A 24,825-nucleotide genomic window follows, 5' to 3' on the forward strand; every position below is an offset into this window, starting at 1 on the left:
GATATTGATTGAATGTTTCGATTTAATATGTGTGTATGACATATATATTTGAGTAGGTCTCTTGTGAGACGGTCTCACGAATATTTATCTGTGAAACGGGTCAATCGTACAGTTATTTACAATAAAAATCAATACTCTTAACATAAAAAGTAATATTTTTTCATGGACGACCCAAATAAGAGATATGTCTCACAAAATACGACATGTGAGACCGTTTCACACAAATTTTTGCTTATATATTTTACTACCCACTTACAACTTTCAAAATACATGTTTAAATATATTACTAACAAAAACTAATCATCCAAAAGGACCAAAACTCACACAAAACATTTAAAAATCGTAAATCTGATTAAAATTTTTAAAATTTTATGATCATATTTTATACGAGTTTCAATACGTGAAAGACTAGTTCTATGACTGTGTTTTTGATTTTTTGCCATCTCTTGGTTGTCAATTGTTGACAATCGGCACAATGGTAGCTATGATATAATTGATATTTTGAAGGGAACATAGAGTTTCTAGGGACTATTCAATCCTAAAGGTTTAAAAATCCCTATTTTTCGAGTATATATTTCAAATCACGTATGGTTATTGTCTTTGTCTATTTTAAAAATATTGTTTTGCTATCAGTTCTTGCGTTTGGATTATTTGTTTGGGAATGAAATGGATAAGTTGGAAGAGAGTAAATATATGGATCTTCACATGTTTTCAAATATAAATGGAGATTAATTAATCTGATATTATTGTATTTTTGTGGGATCCATAGAACAAACTTGTTAATCTAAATCATCAAAAAATAATGAAAACAAAGAAAAATATCCATAGCCATACGTCCGACTGTGATGGGATAATGAAACAAACAATACATCTCCCCTGCACGTTGTCTTAACTCTTAATTAACAAGCAAAATGAAAAGAAAAGAAAAGAAAATAAAATTCAAACGCCGCAGCTGTTGACGTGTCTCCTGCGATGGTTTACAGGGAGCGATACCCACAATTTGTTTGTGTCTTTAATATCCAAATCCAATCCTTTTCCAGATTATAAAAAAAATGATTTACGTGTGGGAGGTGAAGTGAAGTTTTAAATTTGTTGAAAGAACAGTGATGTGTCATAAATAAAAGAGCTGTCTTTTTGGGTTTTTTAATAAATATATATTTATAACTGTAATGAAATGGCCGGAAGGTTGGTATTGCAAATTTTGACTATCGGGTACCCTTCCTATTAGGGCGGGAAGCTGAAAAATTTCACCTTTACGTGCTATATTTGGTCTGTTTCATCAAGGGGGACTAGGGTTTGTGATTTCGTGTAGTATTCAAATCTCAAAAGCTGTTCATCTTTTTGCTGTAAAACTTTGTTTTCTGGGAATCGGAGAAGAAGTGAAAAATGGCTCTCCGGAAGGGGGCTAAGGTGTGGGTGGAAGATAAGGACTCGGCCTGGGTTGCTGCTGAAGTTATCCATTTTGTTGGTAGACAAGTTCAGCTCCTTACTATATCCGGCAAAAAGGTGATTTCTTTTAGTGTTTTTCTTCGTAGGTATACTTTGATTTTTCCCTAAATTTGAACTTGGACAGTGTAATTATTGGTTTTGTATGGGAATACATGTGTTGTTATGCAGGTGCTGGCGTTGCCGGAGAAATTGCATGTGCGGGACACGGAAGCAGAGCTTGGAGGAGTGGACGACATGACAAAATTGACTTATTTGAATGAGCCTGGAGTTCTTGATAATCTTCAGAGAAGATACGCCCTCAACGAAATATATGTGAGCTCCTTAATGGCTTTCACTTTCTCGTATTGGTTGCAATGTTGCCTCACTTGTATGAATGAGAGGGGGAAAAGTTAGCTTGCGAGCTTCACGTATGCCTTAGATTACTGTTAAGGCATTGTTATGTTTAAAGCGGTGGTGATACTGACGGCACTTTCATGAGATTTTAAATGTGTTGTATATCCATTATGAAGAGAGGTTTAGTTATTACATGAACTAATTGTTATGTTCTCAATGTTCTTTGAAGGAATGTTTTTTGTGCTTTGTTTCCACACTTACTATGGAAGGAGATTCTCTAATGTAAATCTCGCTTTTGCTCATTTTTTCCAAGTCGTGCAATAACTAGTCTTCATTAGTTTAACAATCTTATCATCTCTTTGGCTGTAAACAAATCCTCCACTTGCAGTTCTACAAAGTCAAAATTTTAAAAGCATATGGCTAACTTTTACTATTTGCCATTTGTGCGTTAATACTTCATATACTATTGTTTCATATATTAGTGCTTATCATGTTTCGATCTGGGAATGTATTGCATGTTGAAGAAGCAATTTTGTTAGTTTTTTGTCGTTTATACTTCAAAGAGTAGAAGGACCAATTTCACTGCATTCCAGTGTTTGGTCCAATAGCTTCTGAACTTGGGAACTTTACCTGGCCATTGCCGTATAACAAATATGTTTTTATGCTTAGAGTGATTCCGCATGGCTTGCTAGCGTAGGATATTTGTCTTCATTTTTGGTGTTGCAGATGTTTGAGCGGTAGCAGGATTATAGTTTTTGATAGGGACACATTGTTTACAATTTTAAGTCATTATGGGCTTCAATTCGAAGAGAACCATTTTTATATCGCGCATCTAAATACTACTTTGCAAAATGTCTATCAATTTGAAAAAGTAAGAAACATTGGTAAAAAAAGACTCTGAATCAGTGTCGCATAGAAAGAAAGATTTAAGTTCGAACTTGTGAAGGAATCCAACATATTGTTGCTAGCCTGATGATTGCATATTAAAATCCTTTGGTCTTATGTATGCACTCCAACTACCTAATTACTCATACAGATAGCGGTACGTGATAAGTTGTACATAAATATTAGCATTGTGTGAATCTTAGATGTAAGGGCCTTCTACCTAATCACATTTAATTAGCATGCAATTAGGATTATTAGCATTAACATCGAAAACTAGTTAACTGTTTACCTTAATAATGCTAATTGCATGTGAATTAAAAATGATTTGTAACGAGCCCTCACATTAGAGGGACTTCTTATAGTGTGGAAATTGTGGAACAAAGCTTATGAAGCCTCATTTGGATGTTTCCTTTTAGCTCGATGGATCGTTCTTTGCCCGGTTTCATTTCTTTTTATGCCTATTATTTGTTTTTTCGATATTGTATATCTTGTAGATTAATCCTCTTTTGTCAGGTACAAACTGTTTGAATCATGCACTTGTCAGTGAGGCTACGAGCAGTAAAGTTTTATTCTTTTGTAGTATCTAAATCGATTTATGAATCAGGACAATGGTCGTTTGTTTTGATACAGTACGATTTTTGGTTTCTTAATCTGTTTCTGCATTGGTTTACCATATTAATTTTCCATCTGAAATTTTAAGCTTAACTGTTGATTTACATACATATATGTATGTACGTATGTGTTCATTCTTTTTATTCCTCTAAAAGAATATGTATGTATATATTCAATCTTTTTATTCCTCGAAAAGAATTTTCACGATCCCGGTCTCTCTGTTTTTTGTCTGACATAGCTTTATGTCCTTGTTAGACATATACAGGAAGCATTCTGATAGCAGTCAACCCATTTACCAAGCTTCCTCATTTATATAACATGCACATGATGGAGCAGTATAAAGGCACTCCATTTGGTGAACTGAGCCCCCATGTATTTGCAGTGGCTGATGCATCTTACAGGTTTTCCTCATTTGATTATTTTGTTATGGTTAGAATTCAATGAGTATTCTTGTATGCGATCTGATCATTGCTGGTTTGATATTTATGGTCCAGAGCAATGACGAGTGAGGGTAAGAGCCAATCTATACTGGTCAGTGGAGAAAGCGGGGCCGGAAAAACTGAGACAACAAAGTTGATAATGCAATATCTTACGCATGTCGGTGGCCGTGTTGCTTGTGACGATAGAACTGTTGAACAACAAGTTCTCGAGGTTGGATTTTAATCTATTTGATCATCTAGTGCTTGTTGACTCAACACTTGCACTATAAAACTAATAGCTGTAGGTATTGGCCTTTTCAACCCTTCTTAAGTGTCATTTTAGTTAAAATTTCTTCTCGTGTCAGTAGATCTGTAGATGATTCAGAAAAATAACATACTATTTTGGTTAAGAAACCTAATAACAAAATTATTGTATTATTGTTACTGTGAACCAGAATGTGTTATTGAGCTGCAATCAGTGCTAACATCTACCTGTTTCTTTTTTAGTCAAACCCACTTTTGGAGGCATTTGGTAATGCGAGAACAGTTAGAAATGATAATTCAAGGTATCTTATGACACTCATTTAAATCAAGTAAAGCTTATGTTTGAGTAATTCCTCCACATGGTTTATAGTGCAGACTGGAATTTCATTGTTTAAACTAGTCGTGACTTTGATAAATACGAAGAAGATTTTTTGTCGAATTTCTTGTCTCACTGTCGCTTGTACTTGTGAGTGTTTGTAGAACTGAGACCATATCAATGAATGACATCTGATCGAAGCCTGGATTTATTGCTTTTGTCAATCTTTTCTCGTCGATGATTACGTAGTTTCTTTCAAATGAAATGTTAAGCATATATCAAAGGATAATTTCAATCTAACTATTATTTTACCCAGCATGTCAACTGAAGCTTGTACTATTGCCAGGCTTAGCCTTTTTATTTGCTTTCCTGTCCTCAACAATGTTGTGGAAAAAATGATAAAAGTTTCATTATCAGAACTTAGATATCATATCCTTGTTCAACTTCGGATTATAATACTATGTTTTCTGCTTACATGCAGTCGCTTTGGCAAATTTGTTGAAATCCAGTTTAATTCAAGTGGCAGAATTTCAGGAGCTGCAATTAGAACATACCTTCTGGAGCGATCTCGTGTTGTTCAAATTACTGACCCTGAGAGAAACTACCATTGTTTCTATCAGTTGTGTGCATCTGGCAGGGTACTCTCAATCATTAGTTGTGTGCATCTAGGACTCTTTTTATCAGTTGTTTGCATCTGCTGTGCATCTCTTGAAGAATGCTTTAGTAAATTGAAATTCAAATATTTGTACATTAAGAATTGTGATAAGACTTTTTCTGACGTTGTTTACAAATATTTGTATATTAAGAATTGTGATAAGACTTTTTCTGAAGTTGTTTAAAGTATTTAACAAACCAATAATTGAACGTACTTTCCTTCCTCGCTGGAATTGATGTGGTGCAATGGTGATTATGAATCATTTGTTGATTTTTACCCGACACATTTGCTATCAATTTTGAGAAGCTGTGGCTCGTCGTGTTGATTTGTTGCAGTCTTACCATTGTCAGCAGTCAGCCAATTCATTCCAGAAATGTTTAGAATGACACCTCCTAAACCATTTAATGGAACTCATAACTGTTACTCTGTTTGCCTGTTACTTCGATTATAGCTTGCTGCTTTTAATTTAGTCGTGCATAACATACTGTATTACGGATCATTGAAAGTAACCCCTCCATAAATGTAGATAAATAGTTAAAATTTTATTTTATGTGTTTAGTTGATGAGATTGTGTGCGCTTTTATGGGTGGTGGACGGACATCAGTTGTTAAAAGTTCAATACAGCCTTTAGCTCTTTTAACGTCCAGATTTCTTGTTTGTGGACACTGTTTTTGTTCAGGATGCAGAAGCTTACAAACTAGGTCATCCCAGCGAGTATCATTACCTGAATCAGAGTAAGACTTATGAGTTAGATGGAGTGAACAGTGCTGAAGAATATGAGAAGACAAAGAGAGCAATGAGTATAGTTGGCATAAGTGAGGAGGAACAGGTTTTTCAAACTAAAAGCTGCAAATTTCTTTTATCATGCGAGTGATGTTTCTTTGGCTTGTCTTTTTATATGCATTTTTCCACAGGAATCAATATTTCGAACCTTGGCCGCTATTCTTCATCTTGGAAATGTGGAGTTCTCTCCTGGAAAAGAGCACGATTCATCAGTCATGAAGGATCAGAATTCTTTTATGCATTTGCATATGGCTGCTGATCTTTTTATGTAGGCAGCCTTTTTGTTCCTGGATAGTTCTGATTATATCTTTATTACTTGTACTCTTACCCGTTTCTTTTCTTGTTGCTTATGTGTTGGTTACTTGTGTAGTATTGTTGTTTTTTATGAGGTTGGTTCGTTTGCTTTTGAGAATCATTAGTTATTCTCTTTGCTCAGGTGTGATGTTAATCTTTTGCTAGACACACTTTGCACGCGCTCAATTCAAACTTATGAAGGCATAATAGTGAAAGCTCTAGATTGTAATGCTGCTGTAGCTGGCCGGGATGCTTTGGTCAAGACTGTTTATGCTAGACTATTTGATTGGTATGCTGAATATTTTATGGACTGTTGATACTAGGCTTGATTAAATTAATTACATGAATGTTGATCTGGACAATTTCAATATGTTTCAGGCTTGTTGAGAAGATTAATAGATCAGTTGGACAAGATCTGGATTCTAAGATGCAAATTGGAGTTTTGGACATTTATGGGTTTGAATGCTTTAAGTCGAACAGGTAAATCGTAATCGAATTGTTTCTTTTTCCATTTAAAAACATGTACTTGTTTATTCCTATAATATCTGGACAAAGACTGAGAATTAGATTAAACAAAGAAGAGCCTGACCAAGCAAGGAAGACCATGTTATATGTATATTAGCTCGAATAGCCTAAGTGCCATTTTATGTTACATCAATGCTATTCCACATTGTATTTCTATTTTTCTCGAGCGATTGCATTTACAACATTTGAAAGAGATCAATTTGGTTGTTCTAAAAGTACCCATAATGAAGCGGAATATTGAAACCCGAGGCAAATGAGCTTCTTTTGAATGTCATCATGTATGAGGGGGATTATAAATGCTTCATTCTAGCTATTCTTGGTCGATTGTGTTAATAAATTTTCTAGTCTTGGTCTGGTCTTTTGAGCTTTTGGTGCATAATTGATATTTGGAAACCAGGCATCAGAGCTGCTTTGTTGTTGGTATCTGGCATAATTCCATGTTTCTGCTGGTTTCTGTAGATTACCTATTCTCTAATTTGATGGTTGTCTGCTTTGGGAACTTAACTTTTCCTGCTTTTAACCTTTTATTTTTATTTTTATTTCTGGTGAACTTGGCTCATCTACTTCCATTTGGACAGTTTTGAGCAATTCTGCATCAATTTCGCGAACGAGAAACTCCAACAACATTTTAATGAGGTGATGCATGATTTTTGGTGAATGTGGTCATGATGTGCTTGGTCTTTACTTACTTTTATATTTATCTTCTGTATCCTTTTTTCCCAGCATGTGTTTAAGATGGAGCAGGAGGAATATCGAAGAGAAGAAATTGATTGGAGCTATATAGAGTTTATTGACAATCAAGATGTTTTGGACTTGATAGAGAAGGTCTTTCATTACCCTTCACTTGACCAATTTGAGATCTGATGGAATTAAGATCCGATACTCTTATTACTTTCTATCTTATCTTTCATGTGAGCAAAATCGCCATTTTTCCACCAGCGGCAATTTCTATCAAGGAGCAGCTGTATGGATAGCAACCATACTAAGATTTGAAATGATTTGACTAATCTTGATAATTTGACCTGCTTATGCCACATGCTTACAACCCATGATGTCTGCTTTAGCCTAAAACTTGTTTTGTGACTATATGGTTAGAGTAAATCATGTTTATGATGTTGAGTTTTGTATTACATGCAGTTGATTGTTTAAAGAGTTATCTTTAAATAAGAGTATAACACAGTAAGCTGAAGTTTTTCAAGCTTTAAGATTATGAACTGTACACACACCTTATGTGCTCTTGAAACCTACAGTCATTTGTCACCTCTGAAATCACTCAAAAATCTTCAAGTGATTAACCTTTTCGCTTTACATTACAATGTATTTTTCACTTTCAAAAGGACTCCAAAAGGTTATATGGCTCTTGTTTCATTTGTTTCTACGTCTACATGTTTCTCATTTGGACTCAAGCTTTATATCTATCCTTTTGCAGAAGCCCATTGGAATAATTGCTCTGTTGGATGAAGCTTGGTACATTAATATTACCTTACTTTTTTTTGAGTTGCTCTTAATTGTTTTGTGGACTCACCCTGATCATATTGCTCTACTTTTTTCATGCAGCATGTTTCCCAAATCAACGCACAAAACTTTTTCAAACAAGCTATTGCAGAATTTTCGATCACACCCACGATGGGAGAGTGCTAAATTTTCTGAAACAGATTTTATCATTTCACACTATGCTGGCAAAGTATGTTATGTTATATAGTCTCGATGCATTGCTAATTTTGTTAATCATTGTCATATATTTACTTTCCCTATTTCTCTAGGTCAATTATCAGACCGATACATTTTTACACAAAAATCGTGATTATGTTGTGGTCGAACACTGCAACTTATTAGCTTCTTCAAAGTGTTCTTTCATCGCTAGCCTTTTTCCAGCACTACCTGAAGAAGCTTCTCGATCATCATACAAGTTTTCATCAGTGGCATCTCGATTTAAGGTACCAAATATAGCCTTTAATCTATTCCTTATTCTTATGCAAGCTGTTTCGGATTTTTTTTTCATGCTATAGTGAACTAAACAGCATTTAAATGTCTTAAAATTAAAACTAGAGGTTGGGGTGTAAATTATTTCATAGGTAGTACCGGAGTAGTTTGTTATTATGTGAGGCATTTTAATTTCTAACAGCAGGTATGATGTTAGGCTGTTCACCTGTAATTAGAAAGCAGTTGGTTTTGCTCCCATCAGTTTAAATCGACTTTATACTTTATGCCATAGAATCTTTGCTCAGCTGACTTTCTGCTCTTCATAAGAGAGAGCTTCAGATGGCAGTTGTATCGATCTTATAAATTTTTTAAAAACGCTTTCTCCTTCTAACTTTTGTTGTGAACTTGTGATTGCCTTTTTGGATGGCCAGGAACTCTTGGTGTTTGACTGGTTTAAACAGAAATAGTTGTCAAGTTACTCGTTGGTGGAAGATTAGCTGCTGTTCAAACTGTGGTCCTCTCTTCCTTTTGGATTTGGTGGATCTTTTCTGTGCTAGTTGCTTGGTAATACGTGTCATCTTTAAGTTGTGGGAATAAAAAGAATCGACTAATCCTCTTTTAAAGGAGGGATTGAGAAAACTCTACCAGCTGATGGGAAGAGTCTATCAGGCTGGTGTTCTCTCAGGGCTCCACAGTACTAAAATGTAAATTATTTAACATATAATATGGAGCAAAATTGGATATCCTGTGATACATACTGTAGTGCATTTCTGAGTTCCAACCAGATGCGTTGTAACATAAAATATGGAGTAAAATTGGATATCCTGTGATACATCCTGTAGTGCATTTCCGAGTTCCAACCAGATGCGCTGTGTCAGCCTGATGTTCTCTCAGGACTCAGCAGTCTTTCACTCTCTTGGAGCCTAGAAGTCAGTAAAAGCTACATACAAGGCCCCAAAATAATGAGCCTTTGAATTGTCACTGACCACATTTACATGACACGAACAAGAAAAAATTGATCCAAAATTACTAAAAGATTACATATTACTTCTGCTGTGTCAGTCATCTGTTTACGATCATTTGTCAGTAGAATTGATTTATAAACTATCGTGGTATTTAATTACGTAATTTGGACGTGATTCTTTTATATTTTGATAGGCCCTTATTGTCTATGCTTAGCTTAAATGCTATAAAGTGTTATATTTACTTCAATTATATTTTTTCCCACCTATTTTTGAGTTACACTTTAGTTACTTGAATTATGCGTTGCTTCAAAAATCCACTCTCCCATTTGCTTCATACTCATTACTCGATTCATAATGGGTCTGTCACTCCTTTGTACTTTTCTCGCAGCAACAACTTCAAGCTCTTATGGAAACCCTCAGCTCCACAGAGCCACACTACATTCGATGTGTGAAGCCAAACTCGTCCAATCGGCCTCACAGGTTTGAGAATCAGAGCATACTACATCAATTGCGTTGCGGGGTCAGTGCCAGCAAACTTCTCACAATCACAAGTTCTATATAAACCTTATTTTTTTGTCAAGTGTCTCTGTTGGTTGCAAATGTTTGTTTTCATTTTGTCTTCAATCTTAGAGTTCCATTAAGCCCTGCAAGCTGCGAAATGATCATCTTTCAATAAGTTTCTTCTGAATACAAATGCTCTTTTCTAAGTCAAGAACTTTCCGATTCAAGCTTAACTTATCATCTAAAACATTGCTGGTGTTCTTTTTATTCTTCCTTTTTGCTTGTCTGGAAACACAATAAAGAGGCACCGATGGTGTTATAACTCACAAAAGTTATTTTAGATAGATTTATTTGTTTCAATAGTGGTCCATATAAGTTTATTAAATGGATTTTCCTATAATTTTGTAGGGTGTTTTAGAGGCTGTTCGTATTAGCCTGGCAGGTTATCCTACACGGAAGACTTATCATGAGTTTGTAGATCGATACGGGATTATTTTCTTAGATATTATGGTTGGAAGGTGATGTTTTTAATTTTCTCATTTCTATTTTTTTTAATTTGTTGTGAATAAACTTGAAGTCATCTCATTTAATTTTCAGCTTTATAGTGTGTTTTCTTTACTCCCTTTTCCTGGTACTTTCTGGTATATAGTTGGCAGCCTTTCTCTTGCTATTTCTGTAGTAATTTTTGTATCACTATTTTGTTATTATTTTATTAGATATCATGGTTAGAAGGTGGGATTCTTAATTTTCTCAGTTCGTTTTTTTTTAATAAATTTGTTGTGAATAAGCTTTAAGTTATCTCAATTAATTTTCAGCTTCACTCTGTCTTTAGTATATTTTCTTTTCTTTCTTTTCCTGGTACTTTATGGTATATAATTGGCAGCCTTTCTCTTGCTATATATATATTATGACCATTGATCTTGTTCGGTAGTAAATTTTTTGTTTCACTATTTTGTGGGTTTCTTCATCATCATGGAGAATGAACATGTCAACATATTGATAGTTTGCATATTTTGCAAAGATAACTACAAACATGGTATCAATTTCTTGCTGGACTTCTGATCTTAGATACATAGGATTTAAATTTTGATGCAGTATGGTGTCTCTTTCCTGCTCATGATTGTGGTTGTGGTTTCTTGTTTGAATTTTTTTAGACAAGTTGAATATTCACTTTTTTTGTTGTTGCAGTTATGATGCCAGAACAATGACTGAGAAAATATTACAGAGATTAAAGCTTGGGAACTTTCAGGTTAGTTTGTCAATAGTCAGAGGTTAACACACCAGATTTGCATCTGCTGCTATGTAATCCCTAATTCTGACTTTTTCAATGTTTCTTTCATGACACCTAATGTACATATTTATATTTGCCCTTCCCCTTTGCAGTTGGGAAAAACCAAAGTTTTCCTTAGGGCTGGACAGATTGGTATCTTAGACTCACGACGAGCTGAGGTTTTGGACTCTGCAGCCAAGTGTATTCAGAGTCGTTTGCGGACATTTGTTACACGCAGGGATTTTGTTACAAGACGTATTGCTGCAATTTCTCTTCAAGCATCTTGCAGAGGTAATCTTTACATGCTCAGAACTTGAAAACAGCTTGCAAATTGTAACTTCTGTGATGCTGTTAATTTTTTGTGGCTGAATAGAATAACCAAGGATGATGACCTCTGAAGTTTGATGTATGTGGTCGTCAGTATGTTTGGGTTTTCAGTTACCTAAAATTAGAGGAATTATGGTTATTAAAAGTATTGTTATAGAGTGGATCATAACTCTCTTAGCTAAAGTGGATGCTTATTATGACTAAAGGAACTTGGGATGTCTGTATGTTTTATTGATTGTGATTTTATAACTCAGAACTTTCTTCTGTAATGTTATTTAGGTATTAGCATCATCAAGAGACTTCTATTTGTGTAAACCATTTCCCTTCTACCTTAGCAGTGCCATGAATTTTATTTTAAGCAAATCACGTGGGTTTGAGATTGAAGTTTTATTATTTGGTGAAAATTTGGATTTCTAGAATTTGACCACGAAGTGGTTTACAATTTGTTGTTTTATCATTCTTGTGTAGGGTATATTGACCGAAATAGGTTTGCTTTTAAGCGGGAGACAGCAGCTGCTGTTGTGATGCAGAAATATGTCAAATGCTGGTTTTTAAGGCATAAATATATGCAACTCTGTGCAGCTTCTCTACTCATACAATCTAGTATCCGGGGTATCCTATCCCGCCAGAAGTTTCTTTATTGGAAGGAACACACTGCTGCCACTATTATCCAGGTTGTTATTAGGTTCTGTTATTTGTGTTTGGAATTTTCTCTTAGATCTTGATATACATGTTCATAATTTATTTGCAATGTGTTTGTGGAGGACAATCTTCTTGGACTTTCTGATTCACCATGAACAGTCATACTTGCCCATGGAACATCAAATATTTGAGGAATCATATTTTTGACTTTGGCTTGCTTGAAGCATGATTTGCGTTGTTTTGTTTTATGTTGCAACATGCTTTGCAATTTGCATGAGAAAGATTTTCGGAAAATCACATATTTTGCATTATTTTGTTTGACTTATGTGATGATTATCTGAAAATCTTTTTTTGTTCAAGCATGTGGAAAATATTGAAACACAGAAGTAATTCTAGAAGTGAAGTAAACAAAGTATTCCAAGATATGCTATTGTTTACATTTTACAAATTACATTTGTCTCAGGCCCATTGGAGGATGTTCAAGGTTCGCTCGATTTATCACAACCGCCAATCTAAGATTATTAAAATACAATGTCTGTGGAGGCAAAAGTTGGCAAAAAGAGAATTTAGGAGGCTTAAAAAGGTGAGAACATTGTTTTGTATCATAGGTTCTGAAGATTTTTTTTTTCTTTTTTGACGTGGTATGTTGCAATTTCAGCACATATTAAATTTTGTCATGAGGCATAGGAGGTGTTAGGATGTTGTCATTCTCGATGTATAATCACTTTTAACCTTCGTTTTTTCCGAGGTTCAAATTAGAGAATAAGTATTCAAGTGGGTAAAATATGAAGTGTTTTAAAATTTATAAAAGTCTAATATTCTTGGGTTGCTGCTTCAAATCAGTTGTGGGAAGGATTCAGTTGATTGGATTTAATGTTTCTTGGTGTTTTTATACATTATTGTACAGCACATTTACATGATTTAACATGGTGTATTGTCCAACATAAAATGTATGGCACGCAGAGTATCTACAGGTGAAACATTAATTTCACCATGCTTTCCTGCTTAGTGTCACCAGCCATTTCTTTTAGGGATCCTTGTGTTACTTTTGATTAGTCGGTTCTTGAATTGGCAAGTATAGTTTCATTTGCAGTTAAACTATGTCTGGTGTCTCCCTGTAGTTCTTAAAGGCACATCTGGCCAACTCTCTGTCAGATTTCATTGTTATTCCAACGATGCATCCAAACTGGACAATATCTGTACTCTCTACATAATTAGCCTTCTCCATTTCTTCTACAGGAGGCTAATGAGGCTGGTGCCTTGCGTTTAGCGAAGAGCAAGCTTGAAAAGCAATTGGAGGATCTCACTTGGCGATGGCATCTGGAGAAAAGATTGCGGGTATTAATTATTTGAGTATTTACTGAAGGAATTAAGAATAAGCATTGATGTTATTCTATTCTTAATCTATTTCATTTCGGTTTTCTGCTGTATACTTCCAAAATTTTCAAACTTGACCTGTTTAAAGTGTTTGTGGTAGAATTAAGATCTGTGATTTTTTTGCTTAACAATATTAAGTTTTAGCTTCCTTTTCTTCCTCCTATGTTTATAGCATGTGGCATGTGACCACTGTGATTAAAAACTCTCATCTTAGTGATATATAATTGGTGGATTCATTTTATCTCTTATCGTGTTTCACCAAAAAAACTAAGAATATTTGCTTTTTATTTAGATGTATATCTCCGTTTATCGATCATATGTTACTATCGGACATCCATGGTGTCTTCATACATACCAAACTTCTTGCCCTATGTGTTCTGATAATTATTTTTTCTTATTATAAGTATTCTTATTGTTACAAAATTCAAGGTCGTGGTTAAAAAAATGATATGGGAGTGTAATCGCCTTCGTTATTTTTGTGTCATGCATTTGCTTTGTTTATCATATATAACACGAATTGTCATTATATAAAACATGCCCAGCAAACATGCATATTTGAATGAGTTCTTTGTCTTCTTATGGTTTGAAAAGAAATTATAATGTGCTGCACCTTTTGCCACTGATTTGGAGTGCAGGTTTCCAATGAAGAAGCTAAATTATTGGAAATTTCGAAACTTCAAAAGATTGTGGAATCACTGAGGCTTGAACTTGATGCTGCCAAACTTGCAACTGTTAACGAGTGCAATAAGAACATAGTACTTGAAAGGCAGCTTGAATTATCAGCTAAGGAAAAATCTGCATCGGAAAAAGAAATAATTTATTTGACTGAACTGAGGAGTGAAAATACCCTTTTAAAGGTAGATTTACATTTCCTTCTTCTGTTAAAGATTTTTTATTCCGTCAGTGGTTATTTTAATTAAGCATCTAAAATTTTGTTTATGTTAAGATGATATTCTTGTTTTTCCTCTTTGTTATAATTTTATCAGTTAATTTTATTAATGCTTCTGATCTACGACATAATTTTGATGTAGATAAATTGGAATCTTTAAAGATATTTGTAATATTTGCATTTTTTTTCATTTTGTATTTTCCGTCAGATCTGTGCATATTTAAAGTTTTAACGCTGGGATACTATATTTATCGGCATACTTCAAATAGTGGCAAAACCAGTTTTCATGACCTAATTTGTGGGTCCATCATCAATTCTCTCACATTTTCAACTTTTTAGCATTTTGTTTTGTTAATGGTCTCTGAATAAAGTGCTCATATTTCACTTTTACTTTGTTATGTGACTTTAGCTCTACTTTATAGTCTTTCTGGTTAGCTCTTTAATTTTTGAAATATTTGCTGCTACCATTGTTACCCAGTTGCTCATTCTAGGTTTGATATAATAATATGAGAACTTGTTTTAGATTATTCACTAGATGACTCATGAACTTCAATAATCTACTTTTCAGAGTTCCTTAAATGCATTGGAAGGTAAAAACTCATCTTTGGAGCAAGAACTGGCCAAGGCTAAAGAAGATGGCAGCAAAACTCTTGCGAAGTTGGACGAAGTTGAAAAGACATGTCTGCAACTCCAACAGAATATGCAAAGGTATTTTCTGAGAAAGTTGTGTTGTCCCTGCATAAATATTCCACCTCACTCTAAACATGAAAAATTAAAGAAATAGTACGCTACCTTATTGTAAGCCCAATGACACCATCATGGATATAATTAATTTGAAGTGATGTTTTTGCATATGCTTATTAGTTGTGACCATTGTGAGTCTTTTGCATCAGCATGGAAAAGAAGCTCTTGAATCTGGAGAATGAGAATCATATCCTACGCCAGAAGACCTTGAATCTGTCTCCAAGAAGTAACCGGCCTGGGTTTGTCAAGCCTCTCTTTGATGTAAGTAGGCTTTGCATAAAAGATGCTTGTGGCTTAATGAGTGCGCAACTTATGTAACTTAGCGTATAATATGGCTTTGTTGGCTTTGCTTCAGAGATAAAGTGCCACATAATGATTATCTCATTATTAATGAGTGTAGTCAGATCTTCTACTCTCAATTTATAATTATTCTTGTAACTAATGGTTCCTTTTCCTTTTGAAACAGAAATTCTCTGGTGCGCTTGTTCTTTCTTCTGCAGATCACAAGTCTTCATATGTAAGTTTGGTGTCTCCTGCAAATGAATGCTCCGTTTGGTGGCTCCATTAAATGACTGCTCGTACTTTTCCTGATTTTTCCTTTTTCCCTTTCAACTGTAGGAATCACCCACACCTTCCAAGTTTATAGCACCGCTAGCACAAGGATTTTCTGATTCTCGTCGATCAAAGTCGGTCGCTGAAAATCTTCAGGTTTTGTCTCTTTTTGGATTTTGTTTGGGTGATTATGGCTTGTTTTTTGGCAGAAAAATGGCTTAAAAGTGGAAGTATTCTAGTTACCCAGAAACCTTGTTTTTGTGCCAAGATAAAAATAGTTGTCTTTATCCCACTTCATTAATTGAAACTCTTTCAGGTGAACTTTGAAATTATATCACGCTGCATTAAGGAGAATTTGGGTTTCAAAGATGGAAAACCAACAGCTGCTTGTGTCATCTATAGATACCTTCTTCATTGGCATGCCTTTGAATCTGAGAGGACTGTCTACTTTGATTTCGTTATTGAGAACATCAACAATGTTATGAAGGTTATTTATTTATATCTTATTCATGATATGAGTTTTAAATTTTGTCCAAGTCCATTTTATATATCATATATATTTGTTTTAATGCTTACCATAATCTGTAGAATCTGGTTAATGAATTGCTTTGCTCAATAAGAGCTTCTAGCAAGAATTCGAGGTTTATCTACACAGTTCCTTATTCTTTTTTAACATCATATTTTGTGAGATAATTGGTCATAATGTTTATTTATTTTAAACAAAATTGTTACTGACATTGTTTGTACACTAAAAACTTTCAAGTCAAAATACAGAAAATATAATTTAAGATTTAATATATTTAAATGAAAAATTAACTCAACAGTTTCATGGTTATGCTTGAAAATACTCAAGTTGATTATGTGACAGTAGCAATGTGGCATTTAGAAGGGATATTATTGCTGTCATTTATGATTGTGGTGAAAACTGCATCTGTTATACACGTTCTTATATGCTTTTTATTTTAGGAGGGTAACGAAGATGCCACTTTTCCTTACTGGTTATCTAATGCATCAGCACTTTTATGCCTTCTCCAAAGAAACCAGCCCTCAAATGGTTTTCTGACTACCTCTTCTCAGCGATCAGGCATGAATGGGAGAATAACGCACGTAAGTTTTCTGATGATCTAATATCAAATTAATATGTAAGTCGAGTGGACTGAAGATGTTGCTTTATGACATTGTTGGAGTTTAAGGCTCTGCTGAAACATGGTTGTTTTCTTTGGTTTTTTTTTTTTTTTTTTTTTGGGGCGGGGGTGGGATCTGCTCCACTGCATGCAACCTTGTGGGTAACAAGCACTTTCTTGACTATGGATTTCCTATGTCCTGTATTTGTAATCAACCATGATAGAGAAGAGTGTCCAAATAAATTATTTGCTGAACAATCCTATATAACTAAGAGGCATCAGGTGCCATTTTATATGGTTGGTAGTCAAATCAAGCTTTTTGGTAGCTAGTATATTTTGTTAGCACATACAGTTTTTTTCCCTTGTGTCCAGAACTTCCTTTCATTGGAGTATGACAAAATTAATGTCCTTGTTATTGTTTATCAGGGTCCAAAGTCTTCTTTCAAGTATCTTGGATCAGATGATGGTTTATCACACATGGAAGCAAAATATCCAGCTCTATTATTCAAACAACAATTGACTGCTTGTGTAGAAAAAATTTTTGGGCTGATCCGGGATAATTTGAAGAAAGAAATATCTCCACTACTGGGACAATGTATTCAGGTGTCTTGTTTTCCTGCATCTCTTGGATATGCTAAGCTTCTTGGTTCACATCTTTTCGAATTGATTAACTTAAACAATGATATATCCTTTGTACTAACTTGTTTTGGTGATCCCATTGGTGTGCTTGTCATCAGGTTAAACCTAAATATATTTGTATTCCTTTTCTTTTATAAAAATTATAGTTGTATCCTTGTAATATTTGGCATCATTTTGCTTTCTCTGTTGGTTGAGATACTCAGTCGTACTGTAATTACTTTCTTTCCTGGGTTTCACTAGATGCAGTATGAGTAGGGATTGTTCTTGAAATGTGCGGTTAGTCAGGTCAGGTAGATTACCATTATGCCTAGCTTACAGCTCTGTGCTCGTACCCTTGTCTTTATTTAAAAAGCTTCCCCCGATGGAGAATCGGTAGAGTTCTGATTTTCGTGATACTATTTCCTATGTGCGTCGTTGGATTTAAATTGGATGTCTAACCATCTCAAGCAAGCTCTCGCTCTTGAGATTCACTGCTATAAACTCCTGTGCCTAATACTCCTTGGTCTGTTCAAAAGGCACCAAAAAATCAGCGAGTCCATGGCGGAAAATTATCTAGGTCCCCCTCTGGAGTTCCTCAACAATCGCCAAGCAGTGAGTGGGATAGCATCATCAAATTCCTGGATTCACTTATGGGCCGTTTACGTGGAAACCATGTCAGCATACTTTTATGTATCCATAATAATCCATTATCAACTGCATTTGGTTTTTAAGTTTATTAACGGACTGATTCATTGACTTCCAGGTTCCTTCATTTTTCATCCGGAAGCTCACTACACAAGTGTTTTCTTTCATCAATATACAATTGTTTAATAGGCATGATTTAAGATTTCAAATACTTAAATATAACTTCCTTCAAACAAGATGAAATAACTGGCTGAACTTATTGTAGTCTTCTACTTCGGCGAGAATGCTGCACATTTACCAATGGTGAATATGTCAAATCTGGTTTGGCTGAATTAGAAAAATGGATAGTCAATGCCACAGAGGAGGTACTTTGTAGTTTTTTTTAGTTTCCTTTATTTTTCCTGTACAGATTGGGTATTCTTAAGCATTTTCAAATGCAGTTTGCAGGAACCTCTTGGCATGAGCTAAATTACATTAGACAAGCTGTTGGATTTCTGGTATACATCAAATACTGTTTTATTCTTCTTTTATGCTATTGAATCATTTAATGTGCAGTACACAATACTCATAGTTGTGATCACCCATCTAGGTAATACATCAAAAGAGGAAAAAATCTTTAGATGAGATAAAACAAGATCTCTGCCCGGTAAGACCTTTGTTAGTTTACATGTACAGTTATGTACCTTTCAATTAATTCTTTTGGTATGAAAAATGTCATCAGTTTGTCTCATCATATTTCGGTCCTGAATGATTTGGCAGAAGCTAACAGTTAGGCAAATCTATCGAATAAGTACAATGTACTGGGATGATAAGTATGGGACTCACAGTGTGTCAGCTGAGGTAAGTGGTTTAGCCAATTGCTTAGTGTCGGTTCATTACTTTGTTGGATTGTAATTAAAATAACAGTATGTCTATATTTGTTTTATTTGTCAGGTTGTGTCCCAGATGAGGGAGATTGTAAATAAGGATTCACAGAATTTGTCATCAAATTCCTTTTTATTGGATGACGATCTTAGGTGACAACTTGCTGCTCTGTTTAAAAATTAGTGATAAATTGCATATTATATAAAATTAGGGTTAACCTCGTGAATGATATGGTGCACAACTTGTTCTGCTTCTAACTCTGCTACATCCAATATTTGCACCGTTGCTTGGTTGAATGAATTCCATTAATGAAAATTCTGCATTTTAGTGGTGCTATATCTGCGTTTAACAATACATAATGTATTTATACTGTTGATAGAGTTTTCTTATGTTCTGCTTTGCTTTTCCTTTTCTATCCCTGCAGCATTCCTTTCTCCACTGAAGATGTATACATGGCAATTCCGGCGATAGATCCTTCAGATATTGAGCTTCCAGAGTTCCTTTCAAAATATCCTTCAGCAAAATTACCGCAGCAGACTTTGAAGTGAAATATTATCCCACTTTGTTTTGACAATATGGCTTGTTGATCATGTGTCCGATTGTGGACACTGGAGGCCGAGGTACCATGCATTTATCTTGCTTCTTATCCGTGTTGGTTGGAATGTTGAGTTGCCTAAGATAAGAACAATTATTTTTTTAGCTCTGGCAGAGTTTAAGATGATGGAAGAAGTGTTACATGTTGGTCAGTGCCATAAGATTACTCAAATTACATTTAGATTAGGATATCATGTGATTGTACAAAAAAATAGGTCGCAAGTTTACCCCAAGGCTCAAGTTTAAATCTTTCTGAAGCTTTTCATTGGGCTATGTACATTATTCAATATCTTAGCAATGATGCCTTTTTGTTGTATTCTTTGCATCTTCACCGTCGTTACTTTGACATGCTCTACAGATGTGCTTTATGATTACATGTTTGGGCATTTGAAGTTGGCTTTCTTTGTGTTTTATTCACTTTTGTATTACATGGATCTTTGGTTTCTCTTTGTATGCTAAGACTAGTGTTGACATTGAGATCACAGTCTAGAAGAGGTGGAGTTTCTTTTGTTTATAATAAAGATGTCAAAATGGCTATGACCTGTCTCGTCATATAAAATTGGTGGATTGGATTTACAATTTCCAAATTCCAAAAATGGTTGCTCGTCCCGTTAAATTAGAAAAATAAAAATTAGCTAGACCTTTGGACCGGACCGCCCCATCCCTTCATTTATGCAGACGCGTCAAAAAAGTAGGTTGAGCGGCAAGTCGCAGCTAAATCCTTCTCACTGACCCGTTTTTACATGTTTAGCTTGAAAGTTCACTTGTCAGATTGTTGCTTTATAAATCACACACACATATATCAGTTCTAGAAAAGTAAGGGTGTGATTTGAATTTCATTATTAATATTCTTTTGTAAATTAAATATCTTTCTCCTTATTCAATTCTTTCATCCAAATGCTGAAAACTTGAATAGAATTCCATGTTAACAATTGCACAAAACTCAGATCAATGAATGCATAGCTCAGCCTTGGTAAATTACCACCAAGAACTTGCATCTCCTCTGCAAATCTCTCCTCTAGCATAGTCGCCCAGGTATACGTGTTGTGTGTAGTATGGTTGCATGTATATAGTATGTTTTTTGGTTTGGTTTAACATGAAATTCTGTAATATTATTTAGTGAAAAAAAAGAAGAAAATTATGTATTTTATTAAAGAGTAAGCTTTGAGTGTTGGAAAAAATGGTCCACCTACAAAGAATCATTTATAGGAAAAATATATTAAGAAGTAAACACCTCCGCTGTAGTATGGGGATTTGTCAAATATTCAACCACCAGTCTAACTTGTGTCAATGCTATAGCACAAGTTGGGAGCACCAATGTAACAATAAAATGTTCCAAAAAGAGTTGATTCAGCACTTCCTCATTATATTGGCCACATTTTTCCCTATCTCATCTTTTGTTTGCTCACACGCAGGTATATCACCAATGTACATGTCGAAAAATGCCCCTGTAACAAGAAATATATCCACACTGTAAAATAACAATACAGTAGAAAGTAGACATATTTGAGTTCGACTTACTGCACAAATCTTTGCTTTGGACTGCTCCAATGTGATTTCCTCCAACTGCACAAACAAAAAAGAAAACTACACATCAAATTGGAAGAACGTTTCTTCTACATTTTAAGGTTTTCATCGCAAGCACCAAAACACAGGTGTCCATAAAAGGCTGGGCAAGATTGCCTCTACAAATACAGAAGAACATCGTAGTTCTTATTTGCCTCTTACCTTCAATAATTATATATCCATCAGCTGTACGCCTGAAATCAATTATTGTTCCCTGAATATTTGGAATGTGATCAGAAATGTATCTCGGAATGGAGCATGAGATAAGAAACTAAGAGATCAAAATTTTGATTCTTACCATGTCTAAGGGAATGTCTTGTGAAAATAATGAACCAAAGGCATCTAAGCAGCGGAAGTCAGCGTTAGGATTTGTCTAAAACAATCAAAAAAATTCAGTTCCAAGAATTTGAGGGAATGCTACAGCGAATAACGGGTAAAAGTCTAAAAGTACTTACTTTTGTTAATCGACTTCTGAGAGATTTTTCAAAAGCACTAACAACAAAGAATTGGAAAAATTAATCAGAAACATTAGTAGGTTTAGTTTCAAATGCATATATGTCTTGTTTCATTCTCTTTAAACCTGTGGGGATGCAATCACATGAATTTTGCTCCTTGAGACTTCATAAGAAAGACATTTTTTTAATATAATATTTCTCTATATGCAAATCACTTTATAGCTGATTTTAGATATATGGGGAGAATATCAGAAAATTGAAAACACAGTAAAGTTTCTCCATTTGACGATGTTTTAGAAGCTAATAAAAAGTTATCCCACAACCGTTCCAAATATCGTTATCCTTTAAATGAGAATTCTTTAGCAAGGCGTAACATACTCTTTCACGGCATTGATTTTGATTCCATTGCAACTGACCACAAGTCTAACTGTCATGTTTATATCCTCCCTGCAGCACATGGGCCAAAAATTTATGAGAAGTTCCAATTAACATTCAATTGTCAAACAGTTTGTCACAGGCAGAGGCCCCTCATCTCCAATCAATTTGTCAAATGTTGGCACAATCAGGTTGACAGGACTCGGTTTCTAGAATCAAGTCACGCTTCGTGTGTGCGGTTGAAAAAATCATAAGATAAAAATGTTATAACAAACCTAAGAAGATCCTGATAAAAATCTCGGCACTTGTTCAACTCATATTCTGGAATGCAAGCATACTTTGGCCCCAATTTCTCACAAATGTCAAACGGATGAACATCTGTTGGGAGAAGCAAAATGAGCTAGTACCGTAGGAATTTGAAGCAATAAAATATGTATAAGGTAACAAAAGCTGGTGAAGCACTCACAAAAGCCAAATGCATATATATTTAGGGACTTAATGATGATTGTCATGATTCTAGATCCAGTTCCAACAAGGACCTGAAAATTAGGCAGCATTGCCAGCAAGCATTGATCATAACAGAAATCCAACGGAAAATGTGAAAGAATGACTTAACATAAAATTAGCATACTGCTCTTTACATCTAGTCAGCATTAGGATTTGTGCCTAAAAAATCGTAATGGTAAAAACCAACTTAATTAGCAGAAAACTTTTCCTTTTGTTTGTGAATTATCGTGCATTAGAAAAAAGTAAAATTCATATGCTGCTTTACTCAAAGGTTCTCATTTTTTTTTTATTCTAATTACTCCATATAGAGGAAAGACTTGGACCAGTATCAAAGATATGTTAGATCATAGATAATTGATTCACTGCTTTGCACCTCTTGTTAGAGGTCATAGCCAACTACCAAATTAGAAAATAGAAGCCAAGAAAACTGAAACCTCGCCAAATTATTTACATATGATGCACTTACCTCTGGATTGAAATTGGAATCCTGTTCTCCATCCATTCTGCTGGCCAACATGGTGGGGAACTCGATGCCTGTTCTGCGCTCAACTGCATTCTTGGAAAAAGCTAAACTCTGGAAATAAAGATTATTGAAGGGTTCAAATCCTCCATTTTCAATCTCACATGGCTTCTGATCTAAACATGTCTGTGTCTCTATAGAGCTTGTTTCTAGCGGAAAAGCTAGTGCATTTGTAGCGCTGAGAAAAACACGAAATAACCTTAAACTTTAAATGAAAATGTAAAATAAAAATTTAAATAAGAAAGGAGCAAAAGAAAGCACCGAAATAATTGTTAATACAGAAGATAAAACAACTGCACCTACACATTCGTGAATGGTGGAACCAACATGGCAGCTAATGAAACCAATGGAAATGACTGAATCCGTTCAGTTTCTTTATAAAATTGCTTCAGAGTAAAACTCGATATCTTTCCGAAAATGGAAGGTTTCCTTGTAGACCTCACCTTACACCAAAATCCCGTTAATTCCCGTCTTACTGAAGAAATATGCTTTACATGTGTACAAACTTTACGATAGCTGGAATTGGAACCAATATGATCACCCTGTAGATTGGAATTGCTGGTATTCGACCCAGTTGCAAACCATAACACTAGAGCACCAGAAAACTTTGACATGGAATTAAAAGCCTCTTGAAGAACAACACTTCCATGTAGATAAAGATATCTTGAACTGTCAACCAATGAAGCAATATGAGAGAGCCAATGACACCTTGAACCATGTGGAATAAGAAGATCTGTTGAAAAAATGCCAGATGACCCGCCATCCTGGTCAATGAAGAACAAGAAATTGTTCCTCATATCCAACCACCATTGGATTTTTTACATAATCAAGGAAACCGTGTGAAGACTATCTCTTTGTATAGTTTAGTTACACCACAAACAGATTCAAACCTGCTGGATTTCATGCAAGAACTTACAGAATATTCAGTAATTTTCAAACAAATAATGTAAAAGTACATTATTTGGTTCAGAAAATGAGAAATGCTTACAACTCACAGTAAAAAATCCCAATAACCAAAGAGATTAAAATTTCAAGATCAAATATTGCAACAAAATTAGCACAACTAACCCTAAAAGAATTCGTGATACGAGATTATATTGCTAAGGTGAAAAAAACAAATCTTCGAACGCCTTTTCAGATTATAAAGAGAACTACAAAATTAAAGGGAGAAGAAAATTTTAATTACTCTCTCAAATTAAAAACATCAAAAAATCAAACTAGACACACAAATTAAAAACAAAACTCTGTCGCATTGGTAAATATTTTTTGAACAATTCACAAATACTTGGAGAACGCAAATCGCCACCAGGAAACATCAACAATGAATCACCAGTTCAGCTCATATAAATCTCAATATTGAACAACAGACAAATCTTGCAATGGGTTAAGATCAAACATACCAAATCATCGGCCAATAGATCAAACAATATACCGATTAAAGCAAAACGACATAAAAAGCAAAAAAAAAAAAGGAACACACAAGTGAAAATGGCAAACTACTGAACACGGAAAAGTCCTTTAACATGCTTTCAACAAAGATTTCGAAAGCAAACCAAAAAGTTTCATCGGAGAAAATTGAACATACATTAGGAGGAAAAGCACATTCCCGCAATGGTACGTTCGAAGAATCGGAGCGGAAAGCTGTCCGGGTTCATTGTTTATGTAGTCCATGTGATTTCCAAAACACTTCTTTTGACAAGTCGCACTTTCAGGCTAGCCAAAAGTGTTTTTTGCGAGAATTTTAATTATTTTTTGGGGGAAAACGTGTCATGTATTATGATAGATTAACGGGACCGGAGTTTCGCTCTGGAAACGGTCGAAACAGGTCCAAA

At 34.8% G+C, this 24,825-nt stretch overlaps 2 protein-coding genes across 5 annotated transcripts; one reads left to right on the forward strand and one right to left on the reverse strand.

Annotated features, from left to right (window-relative positions):
• Positions 1 to 982: 982 nt before the first annotated feature.
• Positions 983 to 19,944, forward strand: LOC140989535 (myosin-15). Of its 3 annotated transcripts, XR_012177505.1 has the most exons (39): positions 983 to 1,506; positions 1,618 to 1,761; positions 3,535 to 3,680; positions 3,774 to 3,930; positions 4,206 to 4,264; positions 4,760 to 4,916; positions 5,613 to 5,762; positions 5,848 to 5,984; positions 6,153 to 6,299; positions 6,389 to 6,490; positions 7,114 to 7,171; positions 7,259 to 7,360; positions 7,965 to 8,002; positions 8,093 to 8,219; positions 8,299 to 8,472; positions 9,812 to 9,943; positions 10,333 to 10,442; positions 11,113 to 11,173; positions 11,308 to 11,485; positions 11,990 to 12,195; positions 12,627 to 12,746; positions 13,403 to 13,501; positions 14,176 to 14,397; positions 14,998 to 15,137; positions 15,323 to 15,434; positions 15,640 to 15,690; positions 15,792 to 15,881; positions 16,042 to 16,212; positions 16,692 to 16,832; positions 17,276 to 17,452; positions 18,004 to 18,141; positions 18,231 to 18,301; positions 18,378 to 18,477; positions 18,553 to 18,609; positions 18,702 to 18,758; positions 18,872 to 18,952; positions 19,046 to 19,128; positions 19,401 to 19,596; positions 19,677 to 19,944. XR_012177505.1 is itself a non-coding variant. In XM_073458760.1 (38 exons), the coding sequence occupies exons 1-38, from the start codon at positions 1,387 to 1,389 to the stop codon at positions 19,522 to 19,524; spliced, it is 4,539 nt and encodes a 1,512-aa protein (XP_073314861.1). In that variant the 5' UTR covers positions 983 to 1,386; the 3' UTR covers positions 19,525 to 19,944. The 3 variants fall into 3 exon arrangements, 2 of the variants coding, with proteins under 2 accessions (XP_073314861.1, XP_073314862.1); XM_073458760.1 differs by having other exon boundaries at positions 19,401 to 19,944; XM_073458761.1 differs by lacking the exons at positions 983 to 1,506; positions 1,618 to 1,761; positions 4,206 to 4,264 and having other exon boundaries at positions 3,545 to 3,680; positions 19,401 to 19,944.
• LOC140989536 (fatty-acid-binding protein 2-like) lies at positions 19,572 to 24,726 on the reverse strand. Of its 2 annotated transcripts, none has more exons than XM_073458764.1 (11): positions 24,579 to 24,726; positions 23,297 to 23,886; positions 22,940 to 23,171; positions 22,433 to 22,505; positions 22,242 to 22,344; positions 21,970 to 22,038; positions 21,592 to 21,628; positions 21,435 to 21,509; positions 21,299 to 21,350; positions 21,092 to 21,136; positions 19,572 to 21,018 (listed from the first exon to the last, which is right to left on the reverse strand). In XM_073458764.1, exons 2-11 carry the CDS (start codon positions 23,788 to 23,790, stop codon positions 20,921 to 20,923), a joined length of 1,278 nt encoding a protein of 425 aa, XP_073314865.1. In that variant the 5' UTR covers positions 23,791 to 23,886; positions 24,579 to 24,726; the 3' UTR covers positions 19,572 to 20,920. The 2 variants fall into 2 exon arrangements, with proteins under 2 accessions (XP_073314865.1, XP_073314864.1); XM_073458763.1 differs by having other exon boundaries at positions 23,297 to 23,883; positions 24,579 to 24,722.
• Between the last annotated feature and the right edge of the window lie 99 nt (positions 24,727 to 24,825).

This window comes from Primulina huaijiensis, chromosome 12, assembly GCF_012295235.1.
Source record: "Primulina huaijiensis isolate GDHJ02 chromosome 12, ASM1229523v2, whole genome shotgun sequence".
Lineage (NCBI taxonomy): Eukaryota > Viridiplantae > Streptophyta > Magnoliopsida > Lamiales > Gesneriaceae > Primulina > Primulina huaijiensis.

What these genes read in the sequence shown, in the direction of transcription:
- LOC140989535 (XM_073458760.1), top strand. Translation starts at nt 1,387, where the DNA reads ATGGCTCTCCGGAAGGGGGCTAAGGTGTGGGTGGAAGATAAGGACTCG. An exon ending in TACATCAATTGCGTTGCGGG is followed by an intron (nt 9,944 to 10,332) that starts GTCAGTGCCAGC and finishes ATAATTTTGTAG; the next exon opens with GGTGTTTTAGAGGCTGTTCG. An exon ending in CTCACAGTGTGTCAGCTGAG is followed by an intron (nt 18,953 to 19,045) that starts GTAAGTGGTTTA and finishes TTTATTTGTCAG; the next exon opens with GTTGTGTCCCAGATGAGGGA.
- LOC140989536 (XM_073458764.1), bottom strand. Translation starts at nt 23,790, where the DNA reads ATGAGGAACAATTTCTTGTTCTTCATTGACCAGGATGGCGGGTCATCT. An exon ending in TATATATGCATTTGGCTTTT is followed by an intron (nt 22,345 to 22,432) that starts GTGAGTGCTTCA and finishes TTCTCCCAACAG; the next exon opens with ATGTTCATCCGTTTGACATT. An exon ending in TTTTATCAGGATCTTCTTAG is followed by an intron (nt 22,039 to 22,241) that starts GTTTGTTATAAC and finishes CATGTGCTGCAG; the next exon opens with GGAGGATATAAACATGACAG.